General features: G+C 52.1%; 5 protein-coding genes across 5 annotated transcripts; 3 read left to right on the top strand and 2 right to left on the bottom strand.

Moving 5' to 3' along the window:
* Positions 1 to 129: 129 nt before the first annotated feature.
* Positions 130 to 2,629, top strand: GT037_003963 (protein transport protein sec61 subunit alpha; the record flags this gene model as incomplete). The annotated part of the gene is made up of 4 exons (XM_038929010.1): positions 130 to 378; positions 424 to 678; positions 1,149 to 2,182; positions 2,233 to 2,629. 4 exons carry the CDS (start codon positions 130 to 132, stop codon positions 2,627 to 2,629), a joined length of 1,935 nt encoding a protein of 644 aa, XP_038788717.1.
* Positions 2,630 to 3,388: 759 nt separating this feature from the next.
* Positions 3,389 to 6,406, top strand: GT037_003962 (uncharacterized protein; the record flags this gene model as incomplete). Its single annotated transcript, XM_038929009.1, has 4 exons — positions 3,389 to 3,620; positions 3,703 to 3,945; positions 4,002 to 4,324; positions 5,039 to 6,406. 4 exons carry the CDS (start codon positions 3,389 to 3,391, stop codon positions 6,404 to 6,406), a joined length of 2,166 nt encoding a protein of 721 aa, XP_038788716.1.
* Positions 6,407 to 6,512: 106 nt separating this feature from the next.
* On the bottom strand, positions 6,513 to 7,329 carry GT037_003961 (acyl-n-acyltransferase; the record flags this gene model as incomplete). The annotated part of the gene is made up of 2 exons (XM_038929008.1): positions 6,513 to 7,160; positions 7,213 to 7,329. 2 exons carry the CDS (start codon positions 7,327 to 7,329, stop codon positions 6,513 to 6,515), a joined length of 765 nt encoding a protein of 254 aa, XP_038788715.1.
* A 778-nt stretch (positions 7,330 to 8,107) lies between these two features.
* Positions 8,108 to 8,467, top strand: GT037_003960 (uncharacterized protein; the record flags this gene model as incomplete). Its single annotated transcript, XM_038929007.1, has 1 exon — positions 8,108 to 8,467. One exon carries the CDS (start codon positions 8,108 to 8,110, stop codon positions 8,465 to 8,467), a length of 360 nt encoding a protein of 119 aa, XP_038788714.1.
* A 6,753-nt stretch (positions 8,468 to 15,220) lies between these two features.
* On the bottom strand, positions 15,221 to 15,562 carry GT037_003959 (uncharacterized protein; the record flags this gene model as incomplete). The annotated part of the gene is made up of 1 exon (XM_038929006.1): positions 15,221 to 15,562. The coding sequence occupies one exon, from the start codon at positions 15,560 to 15,562 to the stop codon at positions 15,221 to 15,223; it is 342 nt and encodes a 113-aa protein (XP_038788713.1).
* Between the last annotated feature and the right edge of the window lie 1,269 nt (positions 15,563 to 16,831).

The following is a 16,831-nucleotide window of genomic DNA, read 5'->3' as shown; positions in this document are numbered from 1 at the left end:
TTTCCTCCATGAATATCTACGTCACTAGCACGAGTTTCCTCTCACCACACTGCTTCTCGGATCGTTCGCTGCTCTCACTATTGGTGGTCACCACATATTTCTCTCGGTCCTCAAAATCGAGGCAGTAACATGGTCGATGGTCTACGAGCCACAGCAGCAGCTTTTACGCCGCTAAGTCTCCGTAGCGACATAATTCGCCCTCTGGATGGTCAGGAACACAATGGGATTACTCATTACAATTCCATTCCTGCGTCTGCCGTCTTTCCAGTCAGCGACACGCGGAGCAGCCCCAGCATCAAGGTAGAGTCCTGGATAATCGACCTTAAGCTTGAGCTGACAGAGAGTAAGACCAAAATCGACTGCCAGTTGTGCAAATCCGTAGGTCGCGCTCTCAATTGCTGTCGAGCTCGAACAGATGTACAGGCATGCGTGGACTGCGCGGAACTCAGCCAGCTCCTCATGTTTGGAAACAAGAAACACCAAGATGAGATGGCCGCTTTACGTGAGCAGCTTAGGCAGCTGGAAGAAGAAACAGCAGAAGAGACGTTGACCAGGCTATGCGTCAAGAGTGAGACGAAGATTGTTAGACTGAAAAGGGAGGTAGAGAAGATGAAGGCAGAGGACGAGTTAGTGAAGGCCGGAAATGAAGAATTAACGAGGACGTTGAAGAGACTCGAGGTTGAAATCAAAAAAGCACAGCCTGCTGCAGAGTTCACAGTCCGGGAGGGGAAGAGGGGGAAGAGGATGTAGGCAAGTAAGCAGTTGCTGACTCGTGGGTGAAACATGGTGCTTCGTGAATGTTCCAAGAGTTCGGAATGGGTGAAAGGTCAGAACAGCGTGGCCTCTTGGGAGCTGCGGGTGGGAGATTCGCGATAGCTCAGGGACGGAGCTACGGGCTAGCGTGCGCACGGATAATTTCCCCAGCGACACGTTGCGAAAGCTACAGAAGCACAACCCCCTCTCCATCTTCCATCAACTGGCTGTTCGCAACCACCCTCTCCCACCTCTCTTTGTCTTCTTCTTGTCTCTGGGCCATAGATCGCAATCATGAGCGGCCGTAAGTCACGACCTCACCTTTCAATGGCCGCGCGAGGCGTGTGCGCGCAATGCCTGCGAGCAAGTAGGGCACAGAGCAGCACAGCTAATAGTTGCACGTAGTACGGTTCCTCGATCTCGTCAAGCCTTTTGTGCCTCTGGTGCCTGAAATTCAGCTGCCAGAGAGCAAGGTCCCCTTCAACAACCGCCTCGTATGGACCGGCCTTACTCTCCTCGTCTTCCTGGTCATGAGCCAGATGCCGCTCTACGGAATTGTGTCTTCTGATACCTCCGACCCGCTATACTGGCTGCGAATGATGATGGCGAGTAACAGAGGAACCCTGATGGAACTGGGTATCACCCCCATCATCACCTCGGGCATGGTCTTCCAGCTTCTTGCCGGAACCCACCTCATCGACGTCAACCTCGACCTCAAGTCTGACCGCGAGCTCTACCAGACCGCCCAGAAGCTCCTCGCTATTCTCCTGTCTTTCGGCCAGGCCGTCGTCTATGTCATCTCCGGTCTCTACGGACAGCCCTCTGACCTCGGTGCCGGTATCTGCGTTCTCCTTGTTATCCAGCTGATGATCGCTGGTCTGATCGTTATCCTCCTCGACGAGCTTCTCCAGAAGGGCTACGGTCTCGGCAGCGGTATCTCGCTCTTCATTGCCACCAACATCTGCGAGTCCATCATGTGGAAGGCCTTCTCCCCCACCACCATCAACACCGGTCGTGGTCCTGAGTTCGAGGGTGCTCTCATTGCCCTTGTTCACTTGCTCTTCACCTGGCCCAACAAGACTGTTGCGCTCAAGGAGGCTTTCTACCGCCAGAACCTCCCCAACGTCATGAACCTGATTTCCACTGTCATTGTCTTCGGTGCTGTCATCTACCTCCAGGGTTTCCGCGTCGAAATTCCCGTAAAGTCTGCCCGCCAGCGTGGTGTTCGTGGCTCGTACCCCGTCCGTCTGTTCTACACCTCCAACATGCCCATCATGCTGCAGTCTGCTCTTTCTTCCAACGTCTTCTTGATCAGCCAGATGCTCTACAACCGCTTCTCTGACAACCTCCTCGTCAAGCTTCTTGGTGTCTGGGAGCCCAAGGAGGGTTCCGCTCAGCTTTTCGCTACCTCCGGCGTTGCCTACTACATGTATGTCGATCCCTGACTGTACCACAATTTCAGCCGCTAATCATTTCCAGGTCCCCCCCTCTCAGCATCACCGAGGCCCTCTCCGACCCCCTGAAGACTGCCATTTTCATCGTCTACATGCTCGTCGCCTGCGCTGTCTTCTCCAAGACCTGGATCGAGGTCTCTGGTTCATCTCCCCGCGACGTTGCTAAGCAGCTCAAGGAGCAGGGTCTGGTCATGGCTGGTCACCGTGAGGAGTCCATGTACAAGGAGCTTAAGCGCGTCATCCCCACCGCTGCTGCCTTCGGTGGTGCCTGCATTGGAGCTCTGTCTGTCGGTAGCGATCTTCTCGGCGCTCTTGGCAGCGGTACTGGTATTCTCCTTGCCGTAACTATCATTTACGGATACTTCGAAATCGCCGCCAAGGAGGGCGATATGGCCGGTCTTAAGGGCATGGTCATGGGCTAGATTAGTCCAATAGGGATCTCACTTTTATTGGTTTGGACGGAGGATGAGCTGAGGCTGGTGCGCTTCGCCGCACATTGTAACATATGATCTACGAAACAAAAGTTCGCAAAGGTACTGGGCATCACTTGACGTACTGTAGCGTGGCGCCTGGTTAGGCTATCACAGATGCCAGTCCTTCTGTAATGCATCATTGTTAACCCTTAATGTTTTTCAGTTTGACTACTATGTGCGAAAGATGCTCGATGCCTGGGCCCTGGTAAGACTCACGGGTCCAGTGCGCAGTGGACATTTGAGCTCTACTAATTCAGCTTCAGTCGCTTTTTTCCTGCTCGTAGCCTGCACTCGAGTATCGAAGTACACCCATAGCCACACCACAACCCGGTTCGAAAGCCCGCGTCCCTGGATGAACGATGGATCTGAGGCGTTGCATTGGCCAGTTTAGCGAATGCGAAATGTGGCGTTCTACGCTTACGATGCGAAAGTCTGGGCATAGCGGCCCAAAAACATCATCATCTGTGAACTCTGAGTATGTTCAACATGCATGATGTGGAAGATAAGCGAATGCGACAACAACTGCGGATGCGAAACTGGCGATGGCGCGATACATTCACAGCTGCAGCTACTACATAAGACGGCTCTGCCGCTGCTTGAAGCGAAGCATCATCACCATCAAGGAATCTGACCTGCTTCTTACTATCCATCTTACTTCCTTTCAAGAGCTTCAATCGTCATACTCAGTTGTTTTTCCCACATTCAGACATGATATCGAACATGGCAAGCCCGCTCGGTATTCCACTCCCTTCATCGGAATGGAAACGGCAAAACCCACCTAAAGCACCAAACTTTGATTGGGAGATGTACCGTTATGTTCCTTCTCTGGCTGGAGCCATCGTATGCCTCGTTGTCTTTCTTGTAATGGCTTTTCTGCACTTGTATCAGTACCTCAGGTCCAGGAATAGGATCATCATCTTCGTGGTTATCGGCGCGCTCTGTATGTCCTCTCTGTTGCTGCTAGTCTGCCAACTTATTACACATGTACATCATCTGGAGCTGTACCTAACAGAATATGACAGGCGAGGTCGGTGGCTACGGCGCGCGTATCGCATCGCACTTCGACAACGATGCCTGGCCCCAGTACATCACCCAAGGTGTACTGACACTCGTCGGTCCTCTATGGTTTGCTGCAACCATATACATGATGCTTGGCCGTACGATCAGACTTGCTGGTGGAGAAGATGTGAGTCTGATCCCAGCGAGGTGGTACACAAGGATCTTCGTCACCGCGGACGTCACGACCTTGATCATTCAGGGCCTAGGTACGTCGTCTCAGCATACAAAGTAGGTTGAAGAAACTTGGGCTAACAGGAAATAGGTGCCAGCATCATGGGTACGATGCAACTCGCCCTCGCCCTCGCTGGAGAAAAAATCGTAATTGCCGGTCTCGCACTCCAAGTCGCTACCTTTATTGTCTTCCTCATCGCCTCATTCGATTTCCAAATCCGTATGAACAAGAAAGCCGATCATGCATCTGCAGACTGGAAGAAGATGCTTTACATACTGTATAGTGTCAGCGCATTGATTCTCTTCCGCTGTACATTCAGACTCATCGAGTATGCGATGGGTAACGCTGCTTATTTGATCGCTCACGAATGGACGCTGTATTGCTTCGACGCTGTGCCAATGGTCCTAGTCCTGGTGCTGTTGCTGGTCTTGCAGCCAAGTCGATATGTTGAAGGAGACCTGAGGATGGCACAAGCGGACAGCGATGGTGAGACGGCTGTCGTAGACAGGAAATGAGGGTTCTTCAGTGTGCTTGGTCTGTAGTTTTAGCGTGCGTTGAGCGGCTGTCCTGTACTTCTTTTTATATTCCAATCTCCAATATTATTTCCATGTTAATTTCTTCAATCAACATGTGATATGGTTGTCGCCTGGGCGCAGATGTACTGACAGACTGCAGCGACCTGAGCCGATAGAAACGAGCGTAACGCACGTCTGTGGTCGCGCAAACCCTGTAACCTCATAAGACTGCATATGCGCCCCATGCACTACCCAAAGTTGCGTAGTCAGAGGCATATCATATGCGATAGCCCACTCACCTTTGCCATGATGGCATGACTACCCAGACAGACCTTAGGCCCCCACTAAGCGCCACTTAGCCACGCGCACGACCCAGGCACTATTGGACGCCTTACATCCCACCACCTTGTGCCTCCCCGGGATGCCAATCCATCCAAACCATACTAGCTCCGCGTAGACGTAGTTTAGATGGCGCGCCGAAGTACGGGTTTCGTGCCTAAGAAGCCGCATCGCAAGTCGAGGGGCGGATGCTTGACCTGCAAGAGAAAGAAAGTCAAGGTATATTTAATTTTCAGACTTTCCATGTGTGGACAGAGAGTTAATGTAGTATAGTGCGATGAAGCACAACCTATCTGTCGTTACTGCAGTGTGAGAGACCTGAATTGCGAATACGCACAGGACTTCCAGTCGACGTCGAGGACACCGTCTTCAGGACCATCGCCTGGTCACGAGTTTCGATCATCAGCGTACAACAACGAGGCAGATTTCAATGATCTTTCCTTCCAGTTGGCGCCGTGGCTCGTTCCAGCCTCTCCAACATCTATAGGCACCTTTGCACACCTCGATCACCAGTTATTGCAATACTACAAAGCACGTGTCTGGCGCGAATTTGTAGTGCGCGACGACACCGTCTTGAACAACTTGCACGAGAACGTTGTCCCCCGACTAGGCATCTCTCATCCTTTCCTTCTCTACGCTATGCTCAGTATCGCCGCAAACCACAGCAACGAGCTTATGCCAAACAAGACCGTTGAGAAACAAGCACTACTATATCGCCAAAAGGCTTTCTCTTCTTACAAGGAAGTACTCAAAGACATCACCGCAGAGAATTACGAAGCAGTCCTCGTCACAGGAGGTCTTTTCCTCGCTCTAGTCCCACCACCGTCTACCAACAATGACGATGAGTACCTAGAATGGATGATAACACTACTGAAACTAAGCGAAGGACTTCGTATCCTTGCTTCACTCCGATGGGCACAAGGCATGGAGAAACTCTCCGTTTACCCCTTGGTGCGACGAGAACTACGCACTTTGCCACCACCGCCTATCGTTGATGTCGCAGGTGTAGATGCTCCTATCGGGCCCCTAGGAACAACACCCAGCAATCCTAATCCAGCACCAACGTACCCACCGACACAGTTCCCCACACAGACCCGCCTGTTCCTACCTCCACCTTTGATGCAGCTCCTCGGCAACATTGTCCGTGGCAAAGAATCTGGATCTGTTGACTGGCATAGACCAACGCTACTTCCTGTGTTCCACGCTCTATCCCCTATATTCCTGTCCTTGTACTACTACCACCTGAATCCTGATCTCTACGTCCGCATCTTTTGTTTCACGTCGTTCCTTATGCCGGAGTTTCTCCAGCTAGTGCGCCAAAGAGAACCTCGTGCTCTGGTGCTGGTGGCATGGTTCTTTACCTTGGCCGAGTTCGTGCCCAAGGGCTTCTGGGTCGGGGGTAGAGGGCGAAAAATTATTAAGATTCTTGGACGGGAGATTAGAGCACGGTCGTCTAGGGACGATGGATTTGTGGAAGGTGTTTTTGAGGGTGCGCAGAGGATTGTCGATGTGTTGATGAGGGAAGGGGACGAGGCGGCAGCGAAGAGTGTGTTCGAGGATTGGCCTGGCGTCAGTTGGGAGGACCGACCTGGTAGAGATGAGGAATGGGAGTCTGGACTTTTGAGGACTTGGGTGATTTGAATGTTTCTTGGGTTCTAATGCTACAGGCCTTGATGTACAGGAACTAAGCATATCAGTCTGGACATGGCAGTTCAGAACTATCACGCACCAGTTCACTGCAACGTTCTCATTGCCCTATCTCTGGTGTAGTGCCCGCTGTTTCTGCAGCGGCACTCTTGTTTCCTCCTCCTAGTGTTTCCTGGCTCTGCCCGCCTCTTGGCTGCCTCAACATGCAATACAGCTTGATAGCGTCCTTCTCTCCATCTCCATCCCTACATTCCATCTCCCTCGCCAGCCGAAATCCAAACTTCTCATAAATGGCAATATTTGGCTCGCTCCTGCTGCTCTCCAGATAACAGCTTTTCCCCTCTTTATCAGCCATACTCAGAACCTCTTCCATCAAGGCTCTTCCTACGCCCTGACCCTGACACTCTGGCAACACAGTAACGATGTTGCAGAAGTAGTACCCTTTTGGATCCTTCCACAACTCAGACTGCGCTTCCGCCTGCCGGGCTTTCCATATCCAGTATCGCGTGGTACTGAGGCCGCCGCGTCCGTACCACAAATTCATGCGTATTTGGTTGGCCCAGAGATACCAATAGGAAAGGTATAGTGACCAGGACTCGGGTTCTGAAGTTGGCCGGGGTGGAAGCCACATTGCGCAGCCTAGGATCTTAGCGGGATTTGCGGTATCGCGTGCGACGTGGAAGAGGCCATGCTCGATACCCCAGCGGCATCGTAGCGTGAGAGAAACGCGGTTACGCGTTAGGGAGACCTGAAATATAGCTGTTAGTGAGGTGCATGAAGACGGACATTGAGGGAATTACCTTTTCGCGGTCTGGAAATACCCAGTTGTTGTAGGGATCATTTGCGAAGGCTTGTTGTATGGTATCGATTGCGCCGTCTATATCGGCCTCTTTCATGCGCGTTACTTGGATAGGCATCGTGCTGAGGTGTTTGGCAAAACCCAATCCGTTCCTGTATCACGGTACTAGCAGAAACGAAGTGACATGTGCCAGTTTAAAAACTAGCAAGTTTTGAAAACCAGCCATGATGGGTGCGGGGAGGGTTGCGATAGCTTGTCGCATCCAAGATGTGGATAGACGATGCGATTGGGAAGGTCTAAGCGACAGTCACGTGCACTGGGGGTCTTGTCTTATCTGAGCAGGTGCATACTAACCCTCCTCACCAATCCCAACGTCAGCTGTCTTGGCATTGTTACACGGCCTTAGCCTGTTACGATGCCGGCTTTCAGTGATCAATGCCCAGCCTTGATGCCTTGGACCAGTGTAGTAACGCGCCCTAACCAGCATGGAGACCTCCGAAGATTGTACCAACGACCAAGCTCAATCGCGCCCTAACTATCAGGCTGAAAGCGGGGCAGCGCCAGGCCTACCTCACCTCCAGCCGACGGTACCTGCTCTAGTATGGAGTTCAGGCGGAAACCCCATCGTTCTCTATCGCCAAATAGTGCAAACAACCCAAACGAGTGGGTCGAGTTGAATAAGAATTCCGGGATGGGCTGGATATCAAAAATCGCGTGACAGAACTGACAAGCACCACTGAGACAGAATACGGGTGTTGTACGAGCCTGAGCAAAGAGAGACCCTGCTTCGACACTCACTGGAAGACACCCACCATATATGAGAATTCCTGAAATCATAAGATGATCATCCGGAGGTATTGCTTATGCGGTAGACACAGGCTTCCTTGCCAGATCGCATGCTCGACATTTTGTTCAACCACTGCGAGTTTGAGGACGATGAAGGCATGTTCGAGGTGAACAGTTACCTTGGTGATGGAATGGTCGGCGTTGTCGAAGAAGTGACAATACGATCCTGTGAACCGCCCATAGTGTGTGCAGGAAAAAAGATCGTAAGGCCAAAACCGCTCAAACTGCACCAAAGTATCATGACTGCTTTCGTTCGAGAGGTCAGAGTCATAAGTCAGGTCGACCATCGCCGTTGCGTTCGCTTTCTTGGGAGCTATACCGACAGCGAGTCGGTCAACATTTTGTCGACGCCTGTGGCCGATATGGATATGGCTGCCTTTTTGGACAAGCCTATTGGTGACAGGGTATAGAACATCCTCTATAAGGGGATTAATTGCCTTCGTGATGGGTTGTAAGTAGGTGCTTGCCTACCCTTCTATGAAATCGAGCCTCGATCGAGCTGTTTCGTGACTAGCAGTGCTGGTAGGAAGTCCACAATTGGTTTGAGCCTGTCGCTTACAGGATGATCTGACAGTGACGCAAGCTATGAGAATGTCGCCTTTGGGTTTCGCGCAAAACTGGAATGCCCATTACTAGTCCTCCTCCAATGATCCTTGACTTCAGAGAGACTGTGCCCGTAAAGTCCTGAGACCATCTCGACCAGAACACACCCAAGAGAGAAGATGTCGCTAGCTCGGTTCCGGGGCTCAAACTCCAAAACCTCTAGCGCTGAGTATCGCTCAGTCCACGCTGACAGCCGCCCGGTAGTCGTTGAAGCTGAGTCATTGGAGAAGTCAGACTGTGTATTATTAACGTTGGCATGTCGACACCGAAGCAGGAATTTACCTGAACCCGAAGTCGGTGAGTAATATGTCATTGCCATGTATGAGAACACTCTGAGGCTTGATATCCTCATGTCTGGAGAGGTCAGCCTTCTCCATTTGAGGAGCAATATAGTAGACGGAGTCTCATTGGTCATAGTGGTGCATACGTCACAGTACACTACCGTATTTTCTTTCGGTGTAGGTACAGCCTAGAAGAAACAGTCAGTAAGCATAATGTTTCTCATGTACAAGAAGGCAGCCGGTATGTTGTGACTTCACTGCCCTCACTCGACCATCAGCACAAGCTGTGGTTGATAGACTGAGAGCCCTAAGTCGTGTTCTGCCCGAACCTCCTCATCTTGTCAATACTTGTTGTGGGCTGCATCGAATTTAATAGATAGGCTTCACCCCGAGAGCATCGAGGAAAGCGGGTTGCGCAAAACGCGTGATACACAGTGCGGACAATATCTCAGGAGCTACCTTGATGCTGTGCCCGACCAGGAAGGGACTTTATATTGTACTGCAAAAAAAACCTATTACTCTCGCATCCATAGATGACTCTGGCTTGACTGAGCTCCATCCATACACTGTTAATATTTTTGTAGTCAAGGACGCATGCGCGATGCCCTTCCTAAAATTCAAGATGAGGCCAATGCTAAGTCATTCACAAAACCCAACTGTTTCACCAACAATACCTGATTACTACGTGCTGCCGAAAATGGGTTGAGCATATACCTCTCAGCATGTCATGTTCACTGCACTACAAGCAAAGTTTGTACCCCGGTCCAAGTCGTTCAACGCTTCAAAGTCTTGCTACCGATTTACGGAGGGCGACAAAAGGATCTATCCATCTATAGTCGGTCACGGTCGTTGTCCCAACTAATGACGCTATCCTAGTTCGGTATTTTGCGTGCTTGCACTGCGACTAGTGCACGGAAGATACAAACCTTCAGAACTTGACACGGGTTTTGTAGACATGAGCGCAGTACAGGCAGGTAAGAGAATCAAGCGGACCATATCTAAGTGACATCAGGGCGTCTGGAGATACTGCTCAGCTCGAAATCCTCCACGCCGATTCGTCCCTTGTTGGTCATGGTGTTACCAGGGAAAAAAGGACTGCATATGGAAAAAGCGAAAAGGTTCAAGGTTCGTGTTTTGGGACACTTGTCGTGAAAGGAAAACAGGTGACATGGGCATAGCGATTCCATAGTATGAGCCAAGTCGAAAGCTTCTTCATCCATAATGTTTATGCTATACGGCTCAGAAGCCCAGCTATATTGCACATATGATGTATAGGCTTTTTCGTACCCCATAAATCTGGTTGCATAAACGCGTACTTATCTTTTTCTCGACAGCAAGCATAGCGAGTTATTCCGCCAAGGTGTGCCGTATTTTCTTTTCGACCAAGACTTCCCGCTTCCGCGACAACGCTCACACATGTGCACACCCACACATAGATAGTGATGGTTCTATACATCCCAATTTACTCACCGCTCAAAGTTGAACCTCACACTTACACTGTGCTTATGTCAACATGTTCGCGCAAGAACAAGCCCCGCACTACTCCATCTACCCAACGTCTTCGTCATCGATCGGCAGTCCTGCATAGGCAGCCTACCGAACTCCGTCTGATGACACCCTCCCGTGGCGTCGCGAACAAGCGCAAGCGGCTCCGGATGTTGAATGCGAAATGCTTGGGTGGGGACATGTTTTTCGCCGGACCGTTGTTGGATGAATGCGTGTGTGACATGTGTGGCGAGGCGCTGCTTTTGCGATTGGGGCTATGCTATGCCATGCTTGACGGTGGCGATATAATGCGTAAATCGGCCCGCAATGTACACAAAGGTGTATACACCTGATCGGTCGATAAAGACGATCGGTAGGGCTGCAATCAGTAAAAGTCTTGTTGAGTAACCTCAAATGTGTGGTGGAGTTTGAAGCGAATTACGAGCGAGAGAAAGTACATGATGTCAACGTAGAGCATTTGCTCATCAACGATGATCGTGCCTGCGATCAACATGCTAAAGATCTCCCTTAGGCATCGTCCCGAGGTCGTCTATCGCTTACTCTTGTATAGCACCGTCTGATATCAGCTGATTGTTGGGCTGTATGATTCTATGTATCCGGCACTCTCCACAGACAGGAGCTCCTCTAAGGCCATAGACTATGCAAGGACTGAATTTGGTAACGAAAGAACATGAATATAGGTACGAAGAAAAAACGCCGTGTTGGGTACTTTGTGAGCTCCCAGCTTCCATTTGAAGGCACGATTGTCAGTGTTGCATTCGTGTAGCGATGATCCGGAGCTTCCCAATCCCGAACGGTAACCTAACTCCCTCATGTGGGCGGCACAGTAGAGCAGACGGTACATGATGCCCCGGAGTATTTTGGGTGGCATAATTAGGGCGCCTGTTGCAAGACGCATCAGTGCTGCATGTGCCGAAAGGACTAGCGATGTAGAAGCGCGCGGTGTAAAGGACAGTTGGGAGGCCGGGAATCCGTACACGATGTAAGCAACTGATGTAGCACTTCGGCAGCTAGATGTTGAGTTGTTCATGGGTCATCGTGGTACTTGTTGATCAACGGAGAAAATGTATCCTTCACGTAAATGGTCCAAACCACCAGTATGACCGTGTGCAGCACCTGCATGTACCCATTAAATTTGACCGTATGATGGGTGGGTAACTATAAGGGCAAATAGTGCCACTTGGTGTGCATACATGCGACCCGCCTGCGGCTGACAACTCAGTGTTGGGCAGTTAGGCAGCCAGTATTGGAGAGCGAGAACGATCGGAAAAAGCGGAAGCAAAGAAAAGTTGATGAAACACAGCCCGGAAGTTGAGCCACCTGGTTTTGTCGTGCAGGCTGTCCTTGGACGGTCTATTTGGAGCAACTCCAGGACATCCTAGACTGTGGATTGCTGTTAATGCTGGTCGAGGAGGGGTAGTGTTGCGGGCGCTGATGGAGCGCCTACTAGCCGCATCGCCGTGAGAACATCGGTATGCCAAAGAAGGAGCAAGCCGGGCTGGCATGGTCATCAGACAGGTGGTAATGCGGCAAGTCGGGCAACAAGCGACTTGCGTATACTTCACGCAGCGATCAGATCTTTGTCGTGGGCGCCCAAAAATAGGCGTTCAATTTACTGAGGGCCCGCAAATCAGGACCATGCAGGTGTGACCGCTTCTGCGCATAATCGCAGGCGAATAAAGAAGGCACTTCGGGTCGTCGCTCAGTGGTGGAAGCGGCCTTTTGAGATCGCCGCGTAAGCACAATTTAGCCTAGAACATGTCCAGAGTGAGAAGATAGGCGATTTGCCGATCTGGTGAGGTGGAAAAATTCATGGCGCATGCATGGCATCCGTGGACCCGTTTGCACCGTCATACACCTGACGAGGAACTACTTGCATAGGAGCTTCCGTAAGCGAGTCTCAGTTGTCAACTCAAGGATTGTCACCCTCACGCAAAGGACGCCCTTGTCAGCTGTGATGCGCGCAGTAGCACCGAACTTGGGATCGCATTTGACACATCGCCTGATGTAACGGCGGCCGGATGCATGACTGGCGGACACCAAGCTATGTGCTACAAACGAATAGCGACTGCTGTATAGGGTTTCGACTAGGGGTGTGCTGCTGGAATATTAAAGCGGAGTACGATTTCCGTATTGGTGCGTAGTATTACAAGACTCAGATCGGTGGTGGTAACTGTAAAAGGTAAGCATGATGCTTGGAGTGGCCCGACCTCGGATACTCAAATGTGGCAGAGTGCTGATCGAGAAACTTTGCTCTATATTAGTTGCGATACCGACACAAGTTGCAACAGCAAGCGCCTCAATACCACCCTGATTCATGATGATGGTCGGATCCACGGCTCCTTCTGGTGCATTGTCGCTGCATTGAAGGATCAGAGCTATTGGCCTCGAGGCGGATGCAAGCAGAGACTGGACCTAAAGAGGTGCGACAAGCAGAAGGGTCACGGCGAAGCGGCAGAAGGAAAACAAACGCTCGTACTGCGCGTGAAACCGAGTCACCGCCGGGCCCTGGTAAAGTGGAGATGATTTTGCGGAGATGCAGGCTGGCTTCAGCTGCGGCGTCGTAAGACATTTAGCATGGGATCGCCCGATAGGTAAGTTTCATCAGTTGCAGCGCTCGGGTGAAGCGAAGGTACAGACGTGTACATGATGCCCACGGTTGGTCGTGCTCGTGAGGCCGTCTTAGCTAGGTAAAAATGATATGGAAGCTCGCCCGCACCGTCATGGCTTGTCCATGGTGATGTACCTGCAACTTGCACATACAAGCGAGTAGGCGGCGGCGGTGTTGGCATAGTGGCGGTCTGACTGGACAGACCCGTACCCCGGCCACCAGCGCATATCGTATATGTGGTATACCATCTTGTCTCATGGTTGTGAGCCTTTAGCTATTTTCAGTGGGGCATCGGTGTCCGGTTCTCTAGACGTGCGTCACACGCACATGTCGAGATGAGATGCGGTAGGAGGTCGTACCGCTGGTGCCTGTTTGAGTTGTGCAGTAGGACTATGAGCCGGCAAATAGTCAAGGTTGCGTCCAGCACAACTTGCAGCAGCAAGGAGGCTCACCGACGAGCTAGTGTGGCTGCTGATCGAAGCACCCAGGAGGCTTCAACGGAGCACGGCGATTGGACAGGAAATCGTCAACGTTGAGCAAGTGGGCTCTCGAGCCGCCTAGTGAGGCTAATGCTCGCACCAAGGGTAAGGATAAAGTGCCGCCGCGCCCGCAAGAGAGAATTTCACGTTCGCATGGGCCGACAAGGAGTCTAGAACACGCATCACAAAGACAAGCCAACACCTTGCTAAGGATCGTCGTCATCCACAAGTAATGCAGCTACCAAGCCCACAGAATTCTTCCTCATGCAACTTGTCCACAGCGTGCTTCACCTGACGCTTGGTTAAGGCTGCGTGACCGATAATTAACACGTAGCCGTATCAAATCTAATGAATAGTCTTCTGAAAGGCCTAGGATGATGGCAGTGCAATAGACATTCTTGAGAAAGGCCATGTCGTGTCAAGATTACCATGTTATCGACAGGGTAGGGCGAGCCATAAAAGACTTTCTGGGTGGCTAGCTCGCATAGTGTAGGCGATGCCGCTCATACCGCAATTTTTGTTCTGTCAACAGTCTTTGAGACGATGCAGCGCCACGTTTGAGACCCACTCGACTCGTGGGCCACCCGCCGATACGTCATTAAAGGGCTTTTCTTCCCGTGTTGCAGATTGCCGGACTGGGGCTGTCAGAGATGGGCAGCGCTTGGCCTTGACACACTTTGAAGAGTCTAGTACCCGTGCCGCGTCAATCCAAGCGATTTCGCCAGAATAATGCCGGAGAAAGCCTTCTTGAAACTACAGCGTTCACAATCTCGATTGATGAGACCAGTAACGCGCAGCACGGCTGGTAGGCACGGGTTTCCAGATGGTGTAATGTCTGCCGACGCTGTTGTCCCCAGTGCTGCTGCGTGACCTATCACCTCCCGCGGATGAGCTCAAGACAAGACCATGGGAAGATGCGGGTCAGCATTCAGCACCTCGATTCGACGGTTCGCAGATTGTGTGAACACGATCAAGCGACGCTGTGCAGAACAGGTTCCGGTGACAGCTCGGTGCTTACTTTTCCTGTTAACGTATCCGTCTCGTGATGCACAAGTGGCACAGCTACGCCGCAATTTTTCGTGGATCAAAATGACCGAGGCCGTGTGCTGCAGAGTCATACTGGCTGGGTGTGATACGCGGGATGTGCTGAATTACGGGACACGGTGCATTGATTCGTTCCCTGTGGCTCGCGCTAGTTGCAATATCGTTCACTGACGCTCACATTCGGTGCACTTTACTGATGACGGACCTGTGATATTAGTTACTTCTTCTTTGGCACAATAAAGATCCTGCGTGCTGGCGCCTGCACGAGTGTTGCCATGAAAAGCCGCTTCGTGATTGGGTTTCATGTAGTAAAAATGTGTGCCATATTTTTAATGTCACTTGGCTGCAGCCAAGTAAACGTTGACGATCCATTTTTTGCGTGCATCCATGAATGACACCCCATGCAAGGACCCAAGTGCAGCTTTCATATGCTCTTTTTGGCGACAAGATGCAAGCCCCCTGACATGATCCTGTTCGTTTGAACCGCCAAAAACATCCTTGCGCCGCGTTGGACCGCTGCCGATCATTCAGGCGGGACGAGGACAGGGCTGGTCTCTCGGCGCTTCGGCTGCATCTCATCAGCCACGCGGGGATTTTCTCATTTCTGGTTGTCGAACGGCATTACCACTTTGGGCCTGGTCACCGTGGGGTCGCCCAGGGAGGTGTGAAGGCCTTGTCGTTGGAATGGATCATATCAACCCGCTTGTCATCTTGGTTGAGACAGCCGTGCTGCCAATAACGGTAGATGGTAGCGGCAGACTTCTTGAGATGGATCCTCACCACGCAAGCTCGCTGCTTTGTCACCACGGCGCAGCCAGACTTTGTGCTTCGTATTAGTTGCAGCCAACATTTATCGTAATGAACGGATCCACTCCACCCACTGCGACGTTGAACGAAGTACCGGCGTCCTATAATAGGTTTTAACCTAGTGTATAGGCAGACTATTTGCAGTGCTAGACGATCTCGCAAGGAGAATGACATGCCACCATGTGAACGCGCGTATCGCCATGTCGGCCGCACTGTGCCCGGTGGTCAAGACTGCCGGGCGCGATGCAGCGGTTCAGTGTTGACTTGGGTCACAGCGTCTGTGTTTGGATCAACCAGCCGGTCACTCGGTTGTCCAAGCCCGATGTTCGACGTTGGCAGCGTGCACATGGTTTCAAGGCGTGCCTAGGTGGAGCCCAGCGCTGGCCAAAGGTTAAAGTGCTTTTCCTCGGCGCTGCCTAAGTCCAACAAGGGTGTCAGACTCGACACAACCACAAGTACGGGGGGTGGGCGTACTTTAGGCGTAACCCGTCGTGGCGGCACATGTACCCACGCCGGGGGGTCGACCGATGGACAGGCGGCTTCTTGCGTCCGGTGTGCTCATACTGCTCAGGCGTTTGTAGCGTAGTCAGTATGCAAGGCTGATGACATGCCTGTGCTAGGCGAGGGCTCTACGCTGATTGCTCCAATCTCCGCGAGTGGCCCGCCGTTGGCTGTGTGACCTCAGCCAGTGATGCATGTGTCTGATACTGCATCGGTGCACCCATCTGCAAAGTCCCATGTCATCGACTCGCCCGTCCCCGTTGCAGGCGGCAGGGGTTGACTGGCTGCATGTCGATTTCTGGAAGACGCTCGGCTAGGAGGAGGCCAATAAAGCCATCGGAGCAGCGCCCACCCCAGATCGCGCTTGGATACCGTGGGCCAGCAGTGTGGTTTGCCGGCTGCACGCGCGACCAAGCAGGAGGTGCTGGGAGCGGGTATAGTGGACCGATTTACTCTCGCGGGTGGCGGTGATTGGCTGTGCCCACTAGCGTGTCGACTGCTGTGAAGGAGAAGTAGCGCAGCAGGACCCAACCTCGCTTTCCAACCCTTTCCGAAACTACTGCGCCAACCAAAGTTTGAAGCCCCATCCGCCCCTGATCTCGCGATGCTGCTGGCGCCGACACGAATCTCTGCTTGATATGCACCATGAACATGCATGCCTCCCACACCAACGCCCATGTCGCCCTGGAGTATCGCCGGTCCTCTTCCACTAATCATGCTACCCTCAGACGCGGCTAAAACATGACGCTGCCGAGTGCGGGCGTCCTTCAGGCTCCGTACGTACAACAACCCTAGGGCTAGTTGACCGCCTTGAGGGCCACCGCCCCATGCACACGACACTCAACCCCGGTGCGGAGCCCAGCTGAGTCGCACTGCACGTCTGTACAGGGCCTAGTCGCACTACCGCATTCTGCCATCATCGTGGCGGGCGTTGTGGTTCCC

Source organism: Alternaria burnsii (assembly GCF_013036055.1).
Source record: "Alternaria burnsii strain CBS107.38 chromosome Unknown 730, whole genome shotgun sequence".
Taxonomy (NCBI): Eukaryota; Fungi; Ascomycota; class Dothideomycetes; order Pleosporales; family Pleosporaceae; genus Alternaria; species Alternaria burnsii.
The sequence above is the reverse complement of the archived record's forward strand: the minus strand, read 5'-3'. Positions and strand labels throughout refer to the sequence as shown.